This window comes from Cuculus canorus, chromosome 10 (assembly GCF_017976375.1).
Source record: "Cuculus canorus isolate bCucCan1 chromosome 10, bCucCan1.pri, whole genome shotgun sequence".
NCBI lineage: Eukaryota > Metazoa > Chordata > Aves > Cuculiformes > Cuculidae > Cuculus > Cuculus canorus.
Window position 1 is genome coordinate 3,033,690 of NC_071410.1, and position 21,412 is coordinate 3,055,101.

General features: G+C 39.5%; 1 protein-coding gene across 6 annotated transcripts in view; it reads left to right on the forward strand.

Annotated features, from left to right (window-relative positions):
* DACH2 (dachshund family transcription factor 2) overlaps positions 1–21,412 on the forward strand; it is a 272,249-nt gene that overhangs the window by 112,547 nt on the left and 138,290 nt on the right. For all 6 annotated transcript variants that reach the window (XM_054075822.1, XM_054075818.1, XM_054075821.1 and 3 more), the window contains exon 2: positions 20,420–20,535. In XM_054075822.1, the coding sequence (XP_053931797.1) occupies positions 20,420–20,535 (116 nt within the window). The remainder of the gene's footprint in view (positions 1–20,419; positions 20,536–21,412) is intronic.

Genomic DNA, 21,412 nt, shown 5'->3' on the forward strand with positions numbered 1-21,412 from the left:
GCTATCTTAATTTTTACTCCTGATATAATGCAATTGCAAAACAGGCCCCTGGTGTAGAATCAGTGCAATAGGCAAACGTGCTGCATTTTTCAGTTTTTTGGTGTAAGTACTTAACCACAGCCTTGGCTCAACTGTTCGTGTGTTTTGTGCGTGGCGGTTGGAAAGATGTTCAGTTATCAGTGGAGCTTACAATAAACCATGATAACAGATGAAAAAACAAACTTACAGTTGCTGTAATTACTGTATTTTCTAATGCCAAAAAGTTAACAAAATCTCTAGATACGCTGCTTTTTTGATATTGAGACTAAGGACTAAAAATTTCTTGGAAAAGGATTTCTGTTATTGCTCCCAAGAGCTTTGAGGGTTACAGCACTTTATAGGGTCAGTGTTGTTCAGGTAAGCGATAACATTTCCATCACACTCTGCTGTAGGAGGGGTTAATAGGGATAACAGCATTTGGTCCACAGTAGAAGGGATATGCACTCTGAAGTGTGTGATCACACTCAGCCTATTTATAACTGACTTAAAAAGATCTTCTTATTAAGAAATTTAAACTTGAGTAACTTTAAATAATTTTTATCCTGTGCAAAAATTGCTGTTATCATCATCAGAAAGTTAAAAATAAAAATAGTGCAGTATTAAAAGTGAAGTCCATTCCACTTCTTTAAGAAAACATGTCTTAAGACATCAAAATAAGAAAAAAAAAAAATGTAACGCTTCATCATTTTTTTTTGTTTTTCCTGGGAAATGACTCCATCCGATGACAATCAAAATCAATGAGTAAATAACCGCAGTGGGAACGTGCTTACTTAGCACCAGACTTTGAGATCACATGAAAAAAAAATTTGCCTTGTAAAGAATTACTGAAAAAATGTTCTTGTACCTTTTCCTTTGAGATTACAACAGTGCAACCTAAGCAGAATTTCATCCCAGGCAGATTTTAAGCGATTTGAAAATAAATGCCTTCTGATGTGTTTGAAAAGGAATCAAGTTATGTACTTTACACTTCTTCTAACATCAGTTAGTCACGGCAGAATAACGCGTTAGAATAACCGTTCTCTTTTAAGTATCACTGGAAAATAACCTTTTCCCTTAGCAAAGGAATTCATTCTGTCATTAAGATTTGCTTAAGGAAAAGCCGCACAGTGCGAGCGAAGACCCAGCAGAGACTGCGAGTGGTGCAGTATGACTGTTTCTAGAAGGAAAACCAAGTTTGTTCCACATCATTGCAAAATAATGTGTCCAGTGCAAGTCTCTGTACTGAGCATGGTTTGAGTCTAAACTACCTCTTTGGGTATTTGGAAATAGCGGCCAGAGGTGTGGGTGAATCAGCAAAGGCTGATTTTCAGAGCTGTGTGAGCAGGGCGGTGAATCCTGAACCTCTTCATTTAGTTCCCTGGGCTCAGGGATTCGGGCTGGTCAGGCCTTTATGCCATTTCCTATGTAAAAATGTTAATTATTGGTCTCCTCAGTGCTACTGGACCAGTGAAACGAGGGGCACGGCTTTTGCTGGTACCTGCCAAGATCTGCTTAGATGAAGCGTTTGGTTTTGACCATCCTTTTCACATCTGCTATTTACCACGTAGAACACAGTAATGTAAATCTTCATCTTTCATTTTAAATCAGCTCATTCTTATGACTTAATCATTGTGGCTGCTGTGTTTTCAGTTCCCTCTAGCTTGGTAATATCTTTCTTGTCATTAGGCTTTAGAAAGCCCCGTGCGGTTGCAGGTACGGCCGCGCAGGAGCGGGTGAGGCAGAGCCATTTCTGCCGTTCCTGACGCGATGCTTCCAGGCATTCAGCCCAGCACCAAGTTGGATATTTTCCTTTTTTTATCACATCTGCCTAATTTGCAGTCTTTTATAACACCTCGATGTCTCTCAGCATATTAACAGTACAGATGTTGCCTCTCTTTTTGAGAGTACATTTTCATTAATTTTCACGCTTGATTAATTTTGCTTTTTAAAAAAATTGAATTAATGTTTAAGCTGCTTTTATTCATTCAGATCTCACTGGAAGCTTTTGTAATGTTTCCTCTTTCCTGTCAATGCCATCTCTTCTGTGAGGTTTTATTTAAACTTTTCTGCTTTCCTTTTGGAATGTCTGTGAAGATATTAGATCGAGTCAGAACCAAATGAATTTATTGCTGAACCTTCAAGGTAGCTCCTCTCCATGCCATTCGCTCTGTTTCAATCCATGAATGCTCACATCCATACTAATCTTTTGTTAGAATATGGCACTCTGTTAGCTGATTTTTCTTTTTAAATTACAGTCTAAATGTATCGCATCTTCTTTTTTTCCCCCCCATATATCAAATAATTCTGCAAGTCTCTTTCTAGAATTTATTCTGCCTAATTGCACTGCAACTGTTTGCCATCATCAGCCGGAGATCATTCTTTTTATAGTTGTTTAACTATTTATCAGAAGCAGAAGTTATTTCTTCAGGTCAGTAATTACCTAGACCTACCAGACTGGACACTAACATGGAACAGATTTTCATGCTACCTTATCTGGACTCCTTGAAAGCATTTTGTTTTCAACTAAAGCTATTTTTAAAACTGAAGGTAAAGAACTCATTGGCCTGGAAGCTAATTATATTGCTTTAACTCAGGTTTTGCTTGTTTGTTTATAATAAGAAGGAAAATTCCTGGTCAAAAATACTATTTAGAAACAATTTCTTTGAACCTGTAAATTTTTGCACTAAGGTGATGAGTAAGATTTTATGTATTGTTGATACAGAATCGAAGCTGTCCCCTCCAGCCGCAGTGCGGGGTGGAATTTTGTGTTCATAGTTATTTATGTGTCTCTTTAATACAGGCTTTTAAAGACAACACAAATACCGTTTGATGACAAACAGTGCTTTCTAACTTCAATAAAATCTGCAAGATTATTATGTAAGAAAGTGCTCACTGAAGGCCCACAGAATTGTGGAGAGGGTGTAAAGAGCAGAGGTGGTAATTGTGCTTCTGGTGTTCTGACTCCGGTCTTTATCCACCTCTTGAAGTACTGCCAGGCTGATTTTGTGTTCCCTACAGTTGCTGATACTAACTTACCTTTTTTCTTGTAACATTGAGGAAGTGGAGCTATTGCTTCTCTTCTCATTTATTTGAAAAAACCCTAAACCTCTTGAAATTTCAAGGAAAGAAACCTATATCTAAATAGATAGAAACTCAGTATGTCAACAAGAGCAGCCTAGATGACCATCACTGTGGAATTAAGTTAAGCAGTTGAGTTTACTGTCAAATCTGTCAGTTTATTGTGTGATGCATTTGATAATTCTCCTGAGTTAATTAGTTCCCAGCAGATACTTTATTGTCGCTCTATGGCCTGGCTGTAAAATCATGCAGCTGGTTCGTTTTCAAATGGGTGAGTCTTCTTACGTAATTTCTCTACAGCTTTAAAAAATATCTTAATGTTATCTGGAATAAAGCTAAGCTGGAAGTTCTGTCAGTCATTTAGTCCAAGGTGATTACACCAATTTGGGAATGTCAACAATTACACAGTGCTCATGCTTAATTAGTGAAAGGGAAGCACCTGTATTTCTAGAGGAAAAGACTCCGGGATTAGACTGTACAAATTCGAGTTGTAACAAAAGGCAAAAATGAGCATATTATTCATCCTTGGGGAAAATCAGGCACTCGATGGGCTCCGTTTGTGGAAAAAATGCAACAAATAGTTCTTTTTGCATATGGTGTCTCCATGCTTTTGTACTGATGCATATCAGTACTGATGTTTACAGCTCCTTTGTCTGCAAAACAGAAAAATTAAGAGCTCTCCTTGTGGTTAGGCAGACCGGTAACGCTCTCGCTTTAATATCGCAAATTTTACACTTGACCTATCATTCCAGGCTGAAAGTGTGCCTTTTTATTTACTTTCTTTAAATCGCTTTCTTTAAACCACCATCTGTTGAGGCATTAAAAATGGCAATGTTACTCTAAAAGTTTATTTCAGACCTTTCTTTGGCCGCTAATTGGGCATTTATAATCATGTTCTTACAAAAAGATAAAAGAGTTTTGAAAGAATATTCTTGGCAACAGACTTAAGGTGAAAACCTGCTGGTTTAATGCGTAAATTATAATGTGTGCAGTTGTGAAGAGTGGCTTTGTGAAATGCTCGGGTAAGCGCAAGAATCTAAGGGAGCTGTCAAGGAGTTTGCACTCTTGAGGGGCTAATGTTCATTGCAAACCAGCTCATAATACGCTGCGCCTGAAGGCTAAATGAGTAGTTTAAGTTAAACGCAATCAGTAACTTTCTGGAAGACAGATAAAGGAAACAATTGTTCCTCAAGCAAAGTTAGAGAAAAGCAAAGACCAGCCTCACTTTGATGCCTGTTTAAAGTCATTAATTTTTCTGTAGGTTAATGTAAATCAAGAATTAAACAGAAACTGTTACCATCTGACCCCTGTAAACGGAACTTCTGTGTGGCTCATCTATTTGAAGTCAAATCTATCCATACATCTAAACAGGAAACTGAGTTAAAACATTTTTCTTTTCATTTCCTTTATCCTGCAGACTTTTTCAAAACCTATTTCCTTTTGAAATTTAGCCTGCATACTCATACGTGATTTTTTTTCCCTTTGTAGGACTTTGTAAACACTGGAGCCGTTCCTGTGTGGAGCGGTGTAAGAGGGTGCTCCCTGGGCACTGCTGTGTGAATGTCTCCCAGCGTTCCTATCTTAGCAGGAAGATCTTGGGCTGTGTGAGGGATCCAAACCCCTATGGGAGCTCCTGGGCAGCATACAAGTGTTGTACCTGTGACCAGTTGGAGTTCATGTCTGCAAGTGGCAGACGCTGGGGATTTAGGATTACAATTTCTCCTACAGTTCAGGCTGATTTCCACCTTGTAGACGTGTATTTCTCTGTCTGTGATGACATTGATCTCTAGAAAATGCCTTGAGCTCTACAGATGAAGTTACTATATATCAGATTATTATTATTATTACTACTACTATTTATTTTCCTGCAAGGATAGATGACACAGCTCTGTTGCTCACCACTTAGGTTTGAGGATTGTTGACAGATTAAAAAGGTGGCAAATATCATCTAACAGATAGTGCTGTCGTCTCTGACGCTGGAGGGATACCTCGTGTGTGGTTTGTAGGGAACACTTTGTTCAGTCAATGTCTTCATTGAATGTCTTCAGTTGTCTTCTGGTGTGTGTGTTGGTCAGAAAAATTCTCATCTTAATGAACTGACTTGCTGTTTGTGGCCTTATTATCAGATGTTTCCATGTCAAAAGACATTTCATACCTGGTTGGTTATCAGGCAACCCTGTGAGTAGTTTGAAGTCAGGTTCTTCACTCTTGTGCAAATAAGCTGACTGTAGAGGCCAGATGCTGACAGAGGTTCACAGCCCTTGGGGGTACAGAGCTGTCTCTTTGCTGTTGGTCATCCCTCAGTCCTGCCCTTGCAGCCCCTTGGTGCAGGATTGTGTCCCGGCGTGCATCGCACACAGCAGCACTGTTGCTATTTGTGATGATGTGTTCCTAGATAACAGATTACGCAACAACTTTTGGCCTTGCATTATCATGTATCGTATTTCCAGAGAGTGGGTATATGCTTCCTGTAATCCTCATCTTCGGTAGAGTTACATGGACAGCTGGTACCTGATTGTTTCATGCAAACGAATGCGAGGTGTGCGGTTTCTGTGCTGTGCCGGGCAGTATTCGATATATTGCTTTACACGGCCATCTGGTGTGCTGACCGTTGTTTCACTTCTCTCCTCGTGTGGCTGTAGCCTGAAAACAGGGGAAAGTTCTAAATGGTTTTCATGTGTCAGACACCTACAGAACTCTTTTGAGATCCATGCCTGTGCAGTCCGGGTGTGGAGGGTGCACCTGGATCTCCAACTGCCTTGGCACTTGTTCTTCTGCCAGTTTGCTATGAAAGATGCAGTTCCACATCTGTGTCAGCCTGATTGAAATGCATTGACGAATCCTGTATCTGCTCTTTGCCAACAAAGTTACCCGCGAGTCCTTCAGGAGAACGTGCCTCCCTACACAGAATAATGTATTCGATATGAGAGATGCTTTATATTATTTTCTTCAATAAATGGATGAAGAATATAAGGCCCACTGCTTTGGAAAAGAATTCTCATGCATGAGGAGTCGTACGCAAGATTTTTCTTTAAAGCCATGATGAAAAGGCAGGTGACGCTAGAAGAGCAAATTCCTGCCCTACACAAAGGAGCATCTGTTACAGAACACAGAGAAAGAAAATGAGGATGAGGGTTTGGAACCCTAATATTTGGCACTTGATTATACGCTTTTATCAGGAAATCTGACAAGATTTCTGTCTTAATAGAGTCTACATGCTTCCCCTCTTCTTTTCTGTCTTTTCTTGAGTTAGTTAACAAGACTGTTGGAGGACTGAGGGGAAGACAAGCCTCAAAACTCGGGCACTGGCACATGTCAGAACTGCCACAGTCTGAAAAAACACCTTTTCCTTTGGTTTTGCACTTGATTAGATGATAGTTGTGTTCCTCTGCTTCTTTGTTGTTGTGTAAAGTCTGTGTATGTCGGAGTGGACCCATGGAAGAGGATAGCAAACTTCCTCTGCTTAGCAGGATAAATGATTGCAGTGTCAGAGCATCATCCCACTTGCATTGCAAGAAATAAAAGATTCTTTTAATGATTTCGAGTGTAGCAAGATAGGACTTAAATGGATTTGGCTCTGGACCAGGTAATCCTTTTGTTAGTGTTAAAACACTGGCCACAGCAGTAATTACAATATAAGAAAACAAAAGAGACTTTATTTATACTTTACTTTTTCTTTCATGTTTCCAATCATAAAAATAAATATGTCTTACTAGAAAAGAAGAATTTTACTTGCTTTGCTTTGTGTGCCAGGAGGCATTGAGTATTTCCTTTTTTTTTTAGGGGAAATGTGTCACTTGCATTAAACTCAGATAAAAATAAATGAAGATTAAACTAATTTAATTTTAGAATATAATTTTTTTATTTGTTGAACAACTGTTATTTTAAAGTGGATAGCCTGCTGAGAAAGAAACCAAGCCACTTCAACAAAGCAGGAAATCGATAACCACAAGAAAGCCTAAAGAAAATTAATGCATACAGTGTGAGCAAGTGACACAGAAATTATTTTCTAGTGTAAGAATAGTAATAATAAAAGGCGTATGGAGTGAATGAAAAGCATGATAGAAATACACATAGAAAAGATGTGTTCTCTCTTTCTGTTTATAAGTAATGACCTCTGTGTTACAGTATTTAAACCTTGGAGGATCTAGATGGTGGTTTCCTTCCCAATTTCTTCCCCCCCCAATCATAGGTAAATATTTATGCTTGCAAAATTTAGTAGGCTGGCAGCCATGGAAACGTATGTCTTTCATTTATCTCCAGGAAATGTGGTTACAAACACTCTTTTGCTTGAATTCTTTTAGTCTTTTTTTTCAACAGCTTTAAAAACTCCATCTTTATTAAGGAGCAGTGAGTTGTGCATCTGATGTATGATTGAGATTCCGTTGGAGTCAGTGGGCAGACTGCGTTTGCCCAGAGCAGGAGCAGGACTGTCGGTACGCAGTGTTTTACTGGACAGACCAATGCTCGTTTTACATTTTCTCTTTTATTTCAGTGGTGCGTGTTTGACTGTCTCTGGCATAGGCAGAGGCCGTACTGCGTTCCGTGCTGATAGGTCTTAAGTCATTTCCAGGAGAAGTGATGTGAATGTTGAGCAAACTGCAGAACTAACTGATTAACTATTATCTTCGTAAAAAAAGTAGGGGTTTGCTTAGAAGGAAGCTTTTGAAAAAAAAAATAACCAGAGCACAGTGTTGGTTTGCTTGCTCTTGTGGGTTTATAGCTGGAATTAAAGCTTTCTCAGGTTCCTGCACTAGTGCTGTAGCCTTGGCTTGTAGCTGCAGACTTAAGAGGTTTGTTTTTCAGTCTGCAACTCTAAGCACATGGAGAAAATTTCTGTTGGATGTGCTTCTCAAAGTGGGAGGAAAAGGCAAGGAAATAGCCAGCGGTCAAACAGCAGTGAAAGGTGAACTTTCATTTATTTTAGGTTTTTTTTTTTCAGAAATAAGTGATTGCAGGATCGATTATTGGGAAAAAAAGAAGAGTGCAGTGCATAATCCACCACTTTAGGGTCTTTGAAATGAAAACGAGACACCTCTCTCAAAGCTGTGCTCTGGTTTGTTTTGAAAGTGTGAGTCTGGACCAGGATTATACGCTCAGGAAGGAACATTGTTTTCAGCTCAGAAGACAGGAGTCTTCGTAAGTCTCTGAAAAACAGGGTTGTGACTAGAATTTAGCTGGGAGATCAGAGAGTGGGCTTACGGTGGTGTTGATCCTTGATGCCACCGAGCTAACTACTAAAACATGGGCTGAAGAGATGTCAGAGAGCAGAAGGGGGTTGCTGAGAACATCCCGCGGCTCCATGCAGAAGCAGGGATTGCTCTTCAGGTGTGTGCAGGCTCTTACTGTGTTTGGTAGCTTCCTCTTGAAGTCCTTGCTGGACGCTTGTGTTTCCAGAGGCTGTGAAGAGTTAAACCTCAAACTGAACAAATGACATTTCATGGCCTCGGATGCGGGAAGGGTATTGGTGTCCAGTGTGAGGTTGGGTTGAGAGTTCTGCTGACAGGGAGGGTGAAGTAAAGCTGTTAAATGGGCTTGGTGTATGGTCCTGTTCATATTAGCATCTTACAGTAAGAGGAAGATTTTAAAGACAAATATAATGTGAATTTTGAAAATTTTGCTTCCACTCTTTTCATATTTTCATGGTCCTAAAGGTTTGTGTTTTGTTGTTTAAAAATACTTTGTTCTTTTGTACATTTGTGGTAGAAATAATTACCTTTTCTGTCTCTATAGCTAAGAAATTAAATACCAATCATCCCAGAATCTGGAAAGGTAAAGGTGAAGCAGCATAGCTGTGTCCTCGTGCTGCTGATTTAATTTCATACTGTTCCAGGACCACCAGCTGAGTAAGGGGTATTTTCTGTGTTGTGAAGGTTAACCCTTATTTGTTTACTTCTGGATACAATCATTGAGGTTCCTTTTGATTGCCACGAACAATTCTTCCTTTCAACATGGACATAGGTGCAAAGGGTGATATAGAAGACTTTCTATGTTCTTTCATTTATTATTCTTAGAAAGATGGATTTCTGTTTTCTGACTTTGAAGAGTCTTTGCAAAATAGTGAAAACACTGAAACTTGTAATGCAGAAATTGAAAACAGTTTAAGCAAGAGCAGTATCCCATTGCATCAAAGTTGAATCACTATGAAAATATTGTACCACCGCACTACAATGTACCACTGTTAGGAATTAGCTGTCGTCTCATGAGGGTTATGTGATACTCAGTGCTGTAAATACGTTAGGTGCTTGCGGTTAGGTTTCTGTCCATAGATAATAGGCTTAAACAGTCACATTTTTCACAAGTTTCTTTGAATTCAATCTTATTGAGATATAGCTCAGAGGAAAAGAGCAGTATTTCAAAAACCTTTCATTGTAATAATGTTCCACTATATTGACATTGAATTTGGATACAGGTCAAAAGTAAAACTTGTAAGGGTCTAAAGTAATTCAGACACATATGAAATATCATGAGTATTTGTAATAGATGGTGAGTCCTTGCTTGGAAAGTATCCATGCAATTATTTGTAGAAGTGTGCACATGGAAATTATGAAGGAATGCTTGAAAAAATTGATACTAAATTAACTGAGATGAGAGCAGCTCTGTACTTCCTCAGTGCAGTGGCATATCTGGACTAGGTTGGACTGTACGCTGCAGTATATGCGATGTTCAGTTACATTAATGAAAGTAAGTTTCCTCCTGCTCTTTCTCATTCAGTTTTCAGTTCAATAAGTTTTTTTGTCTGTGGGATAAACCCTGAAGATTTTGCACAGATAATTTTCTCATCAAGTGAAAAACTTCATAGGTTGGACTGAGACTGTTGGTTGTCACGGCGTGGTCTTCACACGTTCCTTATCCAAAGAGAGTCTCTTCAGTCCCGCAGTCCTGGTTTGGGGATTTGTCTTCAAGGAGTGACGGCTGGGCTGAGCAATATCCACCAGCCCAGGGCAGAGCCTGCTGACAGCCTGGAAATTGAGCTGTCACTCAGGAAAGGAAGCCCGTCCGGCTCTGCACAGACATGCAACGAGCAGCGGCAGGTAACAGACACCGATGTGGTCGTGTGCTGTTGTCCATATGCTGGATTTGAGGTTTACTGAAAGAGAACAACTGACGCTTTCTGTGGCTCTTTGAGGAAGGCAAGCCATTAAGGGCTTGCCCATGTGAAATCTTTATTCTGTCTGTCTTTGCCAGCATCAGCTGTAGGCTCTTTGGAGCGAAGCTGTGTTTGTTCCCACGCTGACCCCAGTGCCTGCCTTGGTATCTGTTTACGTCAGTGCTGAGCTGCCACTCACAGGTGGAATAATCCTAAAACTATTTTTGACTAGCTTTCTTCTACATCCTGAATAGTTAGGTATTTTAGGAAATAAAAAATAGCTGTAGTGCAAGTGCATAATAGCCTTGACTGTAATCTCCAGTGGTTCACGGCTTTCACGGGCTTCCAAACGCAAGCAGAACTATCTGAGTAGCTGAGCCAAGGTTTGCGAGGCTCATTATACACTTGGCAGTATCTCTGGCAGCTTCACATTTGGTTTAGCTGGACATCTTGGGTGAGCATTGTTTTGACAACAGCTCTGCAATTTAGATTTGTGGTTCTGGGTATGTAGTTAGTGGCACGGTTCCAGCTCCGACAGCTCCCCTCCGGCGAGGCTTCGTCCTAGGTAGAGGGGTAACAATGGGAATGAAGACCCAGCAGCAGGAACTTTGTCCCACTGGGTGTGATTTCAAGTTGCTAAATAAACTATTTTACCTGTGCGACTGCGTGTTCCCTGCTACAGCTACTAATTTGATGTGGTTATATTAAATTAGTGTATGTATACCTACCCGTGCTGTAGTCACACTTTCCATTTCATTACTGATATACCCTCCAACAGAGCCGATGCAGCGTGTTACAGTGGGAGCCCTTTCAGGCTGTCTGTAGCTCTGAATCACGGCAGTTCTCAAATTTGGGGATTTATTCCCCTTCTCCCTCTGAGAGGTGTTATTTGACAGGAAAAAATTAACAGCAGGGATGTTGAGGCACTTTTCTATCTGCAGGCACGGTAATAAATAATTCAGAATTATTTAAGGTTTTAAATCTCAGTGAAACCAAAAATCCTTTTTTTTTTGTTTGAAACTTATTTTGAAATGCCTGAATTCATCAATAAGCAGTTAAACTTTCTGAAGTAAGAAACAATCACTTACTCTCTGTTGCAGCTGGACTTCAGTGACATTTGAATGCCAGGGATTTAGGTGATTTTTCTGATTGTAGACCCAAACTCAAGTTTTAAATAAATAACCTAATTTGTAAATAACCAAAAGGTTAAACCTTGGTAAGGATAAATCTGTAAGATGCACCTGTGAATAGAATAGTTTCACAAAGGTTATTCTCTGGTACTGACTCAGTGTTAGGATTTTAAGATAATAGTTTATCAAAGCCTTTTAATGTATCTGTTTAAGAAGTTTCTAGAAAGCTTGTTTAAATTCTTTATTATCTTTTTGCACAGTTGAAAGCAAATAGTCCTTAATTTGTGATCTTTTTTTAAGTGAGGTAGGCTGGATTGAGATGCATTGGGACAATGATGTTTTCAAAGAATAAATTTTACTATAAATTAAATAATTTTACACGTCTCTACACTGCTTCAGTATTTATCCGGATAGTTTTATAGAAGAGGTTTTCTTGAATTGGACCAATTTTTTTAAAAATAAAAAGTATTTTCTTTAATTGTGTCATAGTATGTGAAGACTTCTTTATGTAGCAGGCAGGGAAATGCCCACCCGGCCTCGTACAGAAGCAGTGAACTCCTGGTGGTAACTCTCCATCACAAATACTGCAGGAGGAGACTGTGCTTCTGCACTTCTCATAGTTCTTAGGGCTTGTTCATATTTAGTGTGTTTTTTTGAGAAGCTTCTTAATTTACCGATCAACTTATTAGAATCTCAGCTTCCAGTTGGGAAGATTCAGGGAAAGAACACACCACCACTCTGTTCAGTCTCTCCTGGCTCTTTTTCTTTCTAAAGAAGAGGAGAAGTGTGATGATTTTTTTGAACTTAAAAAATTAAAAGCCAAATGAAAATGTGCAAAATAGAACTTCAAATACAGTAGAATATTATTTGTTTTCATGATTTCAGGGTCATGATTTGTGGATATTTGGGGTTAGAAGTACGGTAACTAGGTCAAGTAGATGAAGTATAAAATGGTTTCACAGTTATACTTTCTGTGTCAGTTGAGTAGTCAACCCTTAAATTGTCTATTCCATCGCCTTTCTTTCTTTAACAAAGAAAAAATTTAATGAATTGGTATGAAGAAGATGTCAAGACTGGTATTAATAATCAGAACTGTATTTGGATGCAGTTGTGGAAAACGTGAAGACTAAGAATTTGCTGAAGGCTAAAAAAGGGAGGATAAAGCACAGTGGGTCTCTTCTCCCCAGCTTTCTCTGCCTTGCCAGGGGAGCCGGTGCTCCCAGCAGGTACAAAGCATAGCTGGCATCGAGAAACGGATATATGGGTGTAATTTAAAGGGTGACAGAGCAGCAGGTTTCTCTACTCCCTGGAAGATCTTCAGGTGGCCACTGGAGGAACACGCAGGGTAAAGGGAGTTGGCTTGTCTGACTCCGTGCTTGGAGAGCATCTGCCAAAGCAGCACTGCTGACAGAGTTGCCTGTAACGCCTGTGCCATTTGTACAACATCGCATATACCAAATTTTGGGAAGAGCAGCCTCTTTTTTAGCAAAGTGTCACAGGGCTTTTTTTTTTAAGCAAACCAGAAAAATAGTCTGTGGGACAGTGCAGGTTTAGAAACAAACATGGTGGAAAACCATCCCATTGAGACAATGGTTCCTGTTCAGACTGGGAGCCATCCTGAACACAGGGGCTGCTTTCTGTTCGGTTCAGGGACCTCAGTCATTGCCTGGTAGATGAAAAAAAGGAATAAAATGCTTATTAAGCTTCAGGACAGTGCCAAGGTAGCGGGGGTTTCATGCACACCAGGAATGGCATTAGGATGCAGATGCTCTGGACAAAATGTTTTGAGCGGGATTCAGTTTGATAAGGACATACGTGATGTAAGAAAAAACTGAAGGCCAAGTTAGACTGTTTCAGTGTGGGAATAAAGCATGTACCTTTGCTGCTTGCAGTGCGTGTTCAGGGTGTTGCAAGATCACGGCTATAAACACTAGGTCTAAAAATTCCATCTGTATGTATGAAAGCCTCACAAAGGCAAAATATTATGAGTTCTCGGAAAGTACAAAGAGCATCTGCAAAGCAGAAAGGTATAAGTTGTTTTCCATGTCTGCCGAGTAGATGGCAAAAAATACGTTCCTTAAATTAAACAGAAGGGAACTAGGTTAGATGTCAGCCTCCCTTTGCCCCGCAAACCTTTCCTGAGAGGAAGGCTGGCCTGAGCGTTGGTGTGGATCTGCCTGTGGGAGTTGTGGGATCTCCAGCAGGGAGTGTTCTCAGAGGCAGGCTGGACTACACGTTGCTCAGGAATGGTTTGAGTGTATTTGATCTGGACTGGGGGCAGAGGTAGAGAGAACACATTACCTTTTGAGGACTATTTCAGCTTTATGATTCTGAGTGCACCCATCAGTACAGACACCCCAAAGACTCGTGCTGCTGCTCTGGAATTTTGCTGTTGCCTCATACTTTGAGGAGTCTGAGTGATGGCTTCTGTCATATACCTTGCTGGAAGGCAGTGGGATAACTGTGGAATTGGTGTATTTAGGAAAAAAACAGTATCCAGCTGGATGTGTGGTGGCTTAGTTTTTCTGCTGTGTTGTATTCTCAGGCATCTGTATGAGTGACGAGACTTGAGCTATTGCTAAAGGTCCGTGAGGAAGATTATGGCCGTGAGTCCAGAAGGCTGAGGTCTGGGGAGGATTTTAGCTGCTGCCGGCACTGCGGTGAATGCCCACCGCTCCACCACCTGCCTCTCCCGCCGGCTTCGAACAGGAGCAGGCAGGGTTTTCAGAGATCACGTTTCCTCATCCAGTCAGACACCCCATGCCATTCCCGGGGCGGGAGAGCAAGGAAAAAGCAGAAGGTGTTTGGCAGGTGACCGTCTGAGCTCACGTTCTCCAACATCTCTCTGGCATCCCCTTTTCTCCTTGTTAGGAGATATAAATGTTATAGTAGGAGTATGAAAGTCTTATCAGGAGTTAGTACTGGAACTGCTCTCAGTGGAGTGGGGAGCTCCCACAAAATGGTAATGTGCTAATTTCCATTCTTAGTGGTGAATTAAATAAAGATGTAATAATCCAATCTAGCCCCAGCTCTGAACAGTTCAGTGGTGTCAAGGACTCTTTTTTTCTTAAAAGTATCACAAATTCATAATGACAGAGAAAAAGTTCAGATTTGTGATGCTTTAGGAACAAACTCCCACTGACACTTTCACTGAGGCTGATGTTGAGGACCTCCCTCACTGAAACCTCCTGGAGAATTGAGTGGGATGATTTTGTTTGGGAGTGTCAGAGCTTTTCTCCGCAATTTCCTTCTGTCTGCTGAAGTGAGAAGGGAGCACGCGGAGTCCGTGGAAGATGAGCTGTGGCTCTCCTGGTGCCAGTGTGGGCACTGCTCTGTGAGAGTTGCCATAGGGACCAGGTTCTTGGTATCAGCTCAGCCAACTTCATGTATGATTAATGTTAATTGCCCATTTTGCATGGATGACTTTCTTCCTCCTGCTGAATTGGCTCTTGTTGCCTTTGATGTGGCTGATGATCCAATGTCCTGCAATGGTTAGACAAGTGATCAGTTTGCCAGCGCGGAGAGGAGACAGAATCAGGTTGCTGCAAGGTCAGAGTTTGCTTCTCTTCTTAAACACCGAAAGGTCAAGTAGAGTTTAACTACCATTGGCATCTTTGAAATGTAATAAATGCCAAAGCGAGGCGATTATTTTAAGTCCACACTACAATTAAAAATCTTAGGGTAATGAAAGGAAATAATTTTAGCTCAAATTATCAAGATGTTTATTGGTGAGGGCATCAAAGAGTACCTTTCACAATGAGAAGCATGTATTTTCATGACCTCTGAGGACAGCAGTATTTTAATTTGTGGTTCCTGTTTCAGTTTTACGAAAGCAATTAAGACTGTTGGGGTTTGTGTTTGTTTACTTGTACTTGTGCCAGTTACTGCCACCACGGCGAGAGCAGTGGGCGCAGCACGGCGTAGAGCGCTTCTGTATTTCCCCTTTAAGCCTAATAGAATATGTTGCTATTGAAGAAATCTGCGGTACGTATGAGAGCTTCCTAAATCACAAGTCTAGCGTATTTTTATACCAAATAACTCAAGCCTCATGGAATCAATAATTAATTTATTAACTGGATATCTTTTGAAAAAAAACAAAATCAGCAGTCCTGGCTCGGGCGTCTGCTGCCAGTTCGTAAACAGTTGATGACAAAAATGAAAAGTGTAGAAGTAAAATTCAAATCTTAACGATCAAAGTATGGGGTACTTCATCTATCACCACTTGGAATAAATATATCACACGACGTGTCATCTCTCATTGACACTGCGAGACATAATGCTTTCCCCTGTTATCTAGCTAACTGCCAAGTCTACAGAGTTTATAGGCTGCTAAGATAATGTGCTGGTGGTAATCCACTTCAGATGCAGAAATATGAAGTACTGTTGAAATATATTTCTGCTTGGTTTATTCTTTGCTCTCATGAGGATAGGATACTATTCCGGTTCCTCTAAAGAAGCCTGGAGAATGAAAAGCAAAGCATCAGGATAAATTATGCTAAATGGTGGACTAGACCCCAGAGGAAATCATGCTTCTGTGGTATAGTATTCCTCCATTTATCTCACAAATGTTACATCTAATGTTAATTTTGTAAAGGGAAAACATTCAAAGATTCATCTGATCCTTTTAATAATAGTTTTAGTGTTATAGTGTTACTTGTCAAACTCATACCATCATAACTTACTTGTCTAGTTTTGACAGACCATTCATTCAGAAAATATTTTGGGCTACTAATACATAACATTTTATTTCACAAAACACAAATAACCCAGTAATTAAACTCCAAAAGTTAACAAATAATTGCCAGCAAGCAATTACCATTTAATTAAAGAGTAATTACATGGTTATTTGTGCCCTGTAAAATAAAGCATTACTGAAATCAGTAACGCAATCAATATTTTAGCAGAAACAGGATGCTGCAGTGATGGACCTTTCAACCTGTGCTGATTAAATTGTCATCCAAATAACAGTTTCCTAGTTAAATCACCACATGTTTATTTGTCTTGATTAATATGCAAATTCACTTCTGATTCTAGTAAATCTCCTATATTTAAAAGCGCAAAAGTAGAGCGTTATCATACATCAGCGGTGATGTGCTGTATGTTTCCTCTGATTAATTACATGTTACAAAGTGTTGATGGATTTGTGGATTTTATGAAATATAGTTGTCCGTAATGAGCATAAAATGGAGTTATAAAAGGTAGAGCTGATCAGTGATTTTAACGAAATCACAAAAATAACCTTATTTTATGTTTTGATTCCAATCAAAAATCCTTGGGATGTCTAGGGAATATATAAAACTTTGAGAGGGAAAATAATAAAATTAGTTCTCAACAGGAGTGGAAATTAAACGAAAAACAGACATTAATGACTAATTCCTCCACATTTTACTGTATAAATTTTAACTGTCACATATACTGCTTAAAATTTAATTTAGTCTCTGACAAATTTAATTCCAAACAAAATAGAAAACTGAACAACATTCAGATGAGTTCATTTTTCTCTTTCAGCGTTAATGATTTTTTGGGAGTGAGATGGAGAGGATGGCAAGAACGAGCAACACTGTAACTGGGTGTAAAACCTCCAGTCACCCTCACTTTAAAGTAACAGATGACCCGAGGACTTTTGGGTTTTGATTTTGAGAGATGCTAACAGATTTTTGATCAGTATATGCTTTGAGTGGGCCAATTTATTTGCATTTATTTAGTAAAATTAGTAAGATTACTAGATTTATTAATGATAAGTGGTATTGTACTTCTGTTGTGGTCTCCATGGTCTCCATTTATGACCATAACTCTTGTACTTTAAAATGTTTTTAAAAGATATTTATAAACTAGGAGTTTCAAACTGAAGAAACACCTGATTGAGAATGGAGTCATTTTCTATTCACAAAGACCTGTTGATGACAATTGTAACAGTTATGTGGAGGTTTTAGGGTGGGGCAGGGTGACAAAAGAATAGGAGAAATAATATTAAATATTTTTATGCTAATACTATTAGCATTTATATGCTAATATTTACATAACCACAAATGATGTCTCAGTCTCCCCAAATGATAATTTTGCATGTCTTATGATTTCTGTTCAGGGCATCTATTAGTGATTTTCTCGAAATTGTGAGGGTTGGTTATGTTTTCAATAGCAAATGGGAATTGGTCAGAATTCTAGACCTCGTAGGATGGCTGGAAGCGTGCTGGGTACTGGGGGTGTTGAGACAGAGCAGTGGGGTTTCATTGCTTTGGGGTGCCAGCCCTAGCCCTGACAGCAGCATATTCAAAATGTAAAGTAAATCCCATAAAGATTTGGAACTTCAGTGATGTTTTTGCTTCCTTTGCTCTAAATCTTACTGTTTTAATAAGATATACACAAATATTTGTGTCCTGTCTGTATGAAATTTCTGGTAAAAGACCTTTCTTCACGGTGGGAGACGTGGTCTCTGTTCCTCTCCAGGTGGGAAGTGGGAGGTATCTGTGTCAGAGTGTTGGGTGGCCCTTTGCTTCGTGTCCTTAGTTCCGAACCAGACATACGGCATTAGTGGTGTTACTTGTCAGCCATCAGCACAGTGTTAAAGACCCAAAGGGTTCTTTTGCAGGTGTTGTATAAATGTCAATCAGCTGGAGGCAACATCCAGCCTTGAGCTCTTTAGTTAAAAGCTAACATTAAATTAGAGACAAAGGCCTTTGATTTTATTTGAACATGTTCAGCTGGGAACAATTCCCTTCAAATTATCATGGCTACAGCTGTGTAAAACCAGAATCTGGCCCCGAGTGGTTGCTGCTTTATAGTAACATTCACTGAAAGGTTGTGTGTAGGTTAGAATTGTAGATCATAAAATCACAGAATGGTTTGGGTTGGAAGGGACCTCAAAGCCCATCCAGTTCCACCTCCTCTGCCATGGGCAGGGACACCTCCCACTGGATCAGGGGCTCCAAGCCCCATCCAACCTGGCCTGGAACCCCTCCAGGGATGGGGCAGCCACCACTGCTCTGGGCACCCTGGGCCAGGGCCTCCCCACCCTCACAGGAAAAGGTTTCTTCCTAAGATCTGTTCTAGAAGCATAGATCTCTTCTTTATTCATTTGAGTCTGTCAAACCCCTTCCCTCAAAGAACTGCAATCCCAAAGACGCCAAATCAGAGAGAAAACAGTGCTCCGTTTTCCCAGGAGTACTTGCCTTGCTTGGGTGAGTAGGCAGGATATAAATATAGTCAGCAAAACTCTGAAAGGCAGCTGAGTAAGTTTTGGTTTGAACTTCTTCTCTTTCACCATCTCCTGAAACTTTTCCTTAATGCTGAGCGTTCTCTCAGTGCGTAACTGCAGATCAGAGTTTCGCTTCTGCTTGTTGTGTGTGCTGGGAAACACCTGAAGATCTGGTCTGGGAAGCCTGTGGGTGACCACTTGTCTCCTCGGAGTTCAACATTCATTGACATAAACTGTGGTCTGCACATAAATAGAACTGGAACTCCATTGTCCCCTTGCTCTTCCTCTGAAAACTCAATTCATGAATAAAATGACTTTGCAAACTCTTGTGAAGCAGTTTGTTTAATTTTTAAAATGTTTTTCTTAGATTACTATCAACCTATGGAGTTTTATGCAAAAGTTTTGTTAGTAATTGAGCTTGAGAAGACAATGTTTTGTACTTTTGTTGATTGAGATCCTCTGCTGGAGAAAGCTGCTAATTGTAGCTGTTTTGTAGTTTTTTTCGGAGTGTAAGTGTATAAGCACAGACTTCTCTAAATCAAAAGAACAATTCTTTTTTGTTTAACACCCCCCACACACGCATGAGACCAGTACTGTCTGTTGGATGGTTTTTCCTGTGCTGTGGATGATTTCAGCAGTTAATTTTAATAGAGAACGCACATGTGCCTCCAGGTTCCTGTGGCGCTCAAGCACTCCTATTCTGGGTTGTCTTTATTGCAGCCTGGTGAGCCGAGGCTCTCATCGAAGGCTTTGCTGGAGCCGTCATGGTATGACAAACAACTTAAAGCATAAAAAAGAAAAATGGAATAAGTACTGAATAAAATGAAATACAAAATGGACAAACCCAACGCTAAAGAGAAGAGAGAGGGTGGTTTTATACAGATAAAATAATAAACAAAATAAAAGATTTTGTGCTACTTTGATGTACAGTAAAACAGAATAAAACTAGCACACTGTGAAAAACGAGCAGGTTAGTGGTACCTCTGTGTAGTGTTGCTGGAAGTTGTCTTCATTGAAACGCAGAGTTTGTCTTGTATTGATGGAGGGCTTTGCCACTGTAAGTTGATAGAGTGAGGTTTAACTTAAATTTCTTTGTGAACTAGCAGTCGTTTTGGAAATGCTTTCTATTCAAACCTCATTCATTGCTGCAGCTTGGTTATTTTATACAATGTTTCACCGTATTTTGTCAGAAGCTCAGTTATTCAACAAAGTAGAGTTTGTTTTGACCAAAAAGAAGCAGCAATATTTTTCCAAACATGAGGAGGCTGCATTTTTATTTGCTGGCTTGGGAAAGAGCTGACTCAAATGGTTCTGGGGTCTGTCGTTCTCTGTGGTACAATGGCAGCTGTGTAGGATGGTTTCATGTACTCCCACTGATAGAAGGAATAAATGTGGTAGATGAAAAAAAAACCCAAACATACGAGGTCTGTAAACAGAGCTTTAACATCTTGGATTGAAAACCGTAGTTGTAATTTACAGGGTGGCCAAGGGATGGTGATATTTTTAATGGGTTGGGTTACTGTTCTTGATTTAACCTGTCTAATAATTAAAAACATTAGTTAATCCATAAAGATAAGTAATCAGGAAAAGCTCAGCATTTAGTTATTGCTGTGTCTTCAGGAGCAGGCAGTTGTCTGCCGTGATTTGGAAGGCAAAGTTTAAGATTGTGTTGCATTCAAGGTTTCACCTTCTCATGTTTTGGCAGCACAGCTTTGAGTAGTCTTTATTTTTCTTCTGAAACGTCTATGTTTGATCAACTGTTTCTTTCTTTTTTTCCAAGGCAAGAATTTATAATATATTTCTGTGTGTCGCTAATGGTTTATCTACTTTATACAAATCAATACCATGTGTAGTAAGTAAATATTTCAAAAAGAAAATACGTTTTCATTTTTCCTCTTATTTCATCAGCTCACGGCCAGGAAGACCCCCCAAGCGTTCCCTAGGAGTTGCGATACAAGAGAATGCGCGTCTTCTGCCCCATGGAGTTCCAGGCCTCTTATCACCAGGACTTATCTCTCCAACAGGTAATAAAATCCATCAGATGATCAGCCTCATCTCTTCATACTGCACAGCAGTTAAAATAAACTAATATTGATCTAACTGCCTTGTCCTTCAGGGCTTTTTCAAGCTTTACCAGAGGTTACATTATTGGATTTTTTGAGTGTTCATGAAAACTCTGTTTTGTTGCTGCAGTGACTGAAATCTAATGGATTTGTAATTAAGTTCTTTATTAATTGTAATTTCCTTACAGGAAATTCCATTAAATCTGTTATTTTAGTAAAAGAAAAAAAACTGAGAAAATGAACTATTGTCTCCAAGAAGCCCATAGCATGCATTTCTTCCTTTGAAATGCGTGTGTATTTTAGTTCTCATGGGATATGAACAGCGTGGCTAATGCGTATTGTATTGTAACATCATTAATGTATGCCAGAAAGATAGAGAAATGCTTGTAGGAATTATAGAAGAAACACTTGAAAAGCAGATAAGTCCGCATTGCCACAGTGGATTGTACTTTAATAATCTGTGTTCAGTATTGTAATATGAAAAAAAAAGAGCATGAAAATATGTGAAATTCTAAACAAGCCCTAAACATAATGAAATGCTTAGTGCTTTAATTCACTTCATTAATTTATTAATAGAGTCTAAATTAAATCTTGTGCTAACCTGATGAGTATTTTAATTTTTTATTAATTGATGCGTGCTAAAGGTAAGTTTATTTTGGTAATAAAGCTGTATTAACAGACTATGTGCATAAATGTCATTGTTTAAATATTCAACAGGCTTTAGCAGTTTTAGGATTACTGACAAAGTCCAGTTTAAATATATTGTATCTCCATAATAACCAACTTAGTGTTTGGCTGACTATAAAGACAGAGAACACCTTACAGGAGAGGCAGAGTT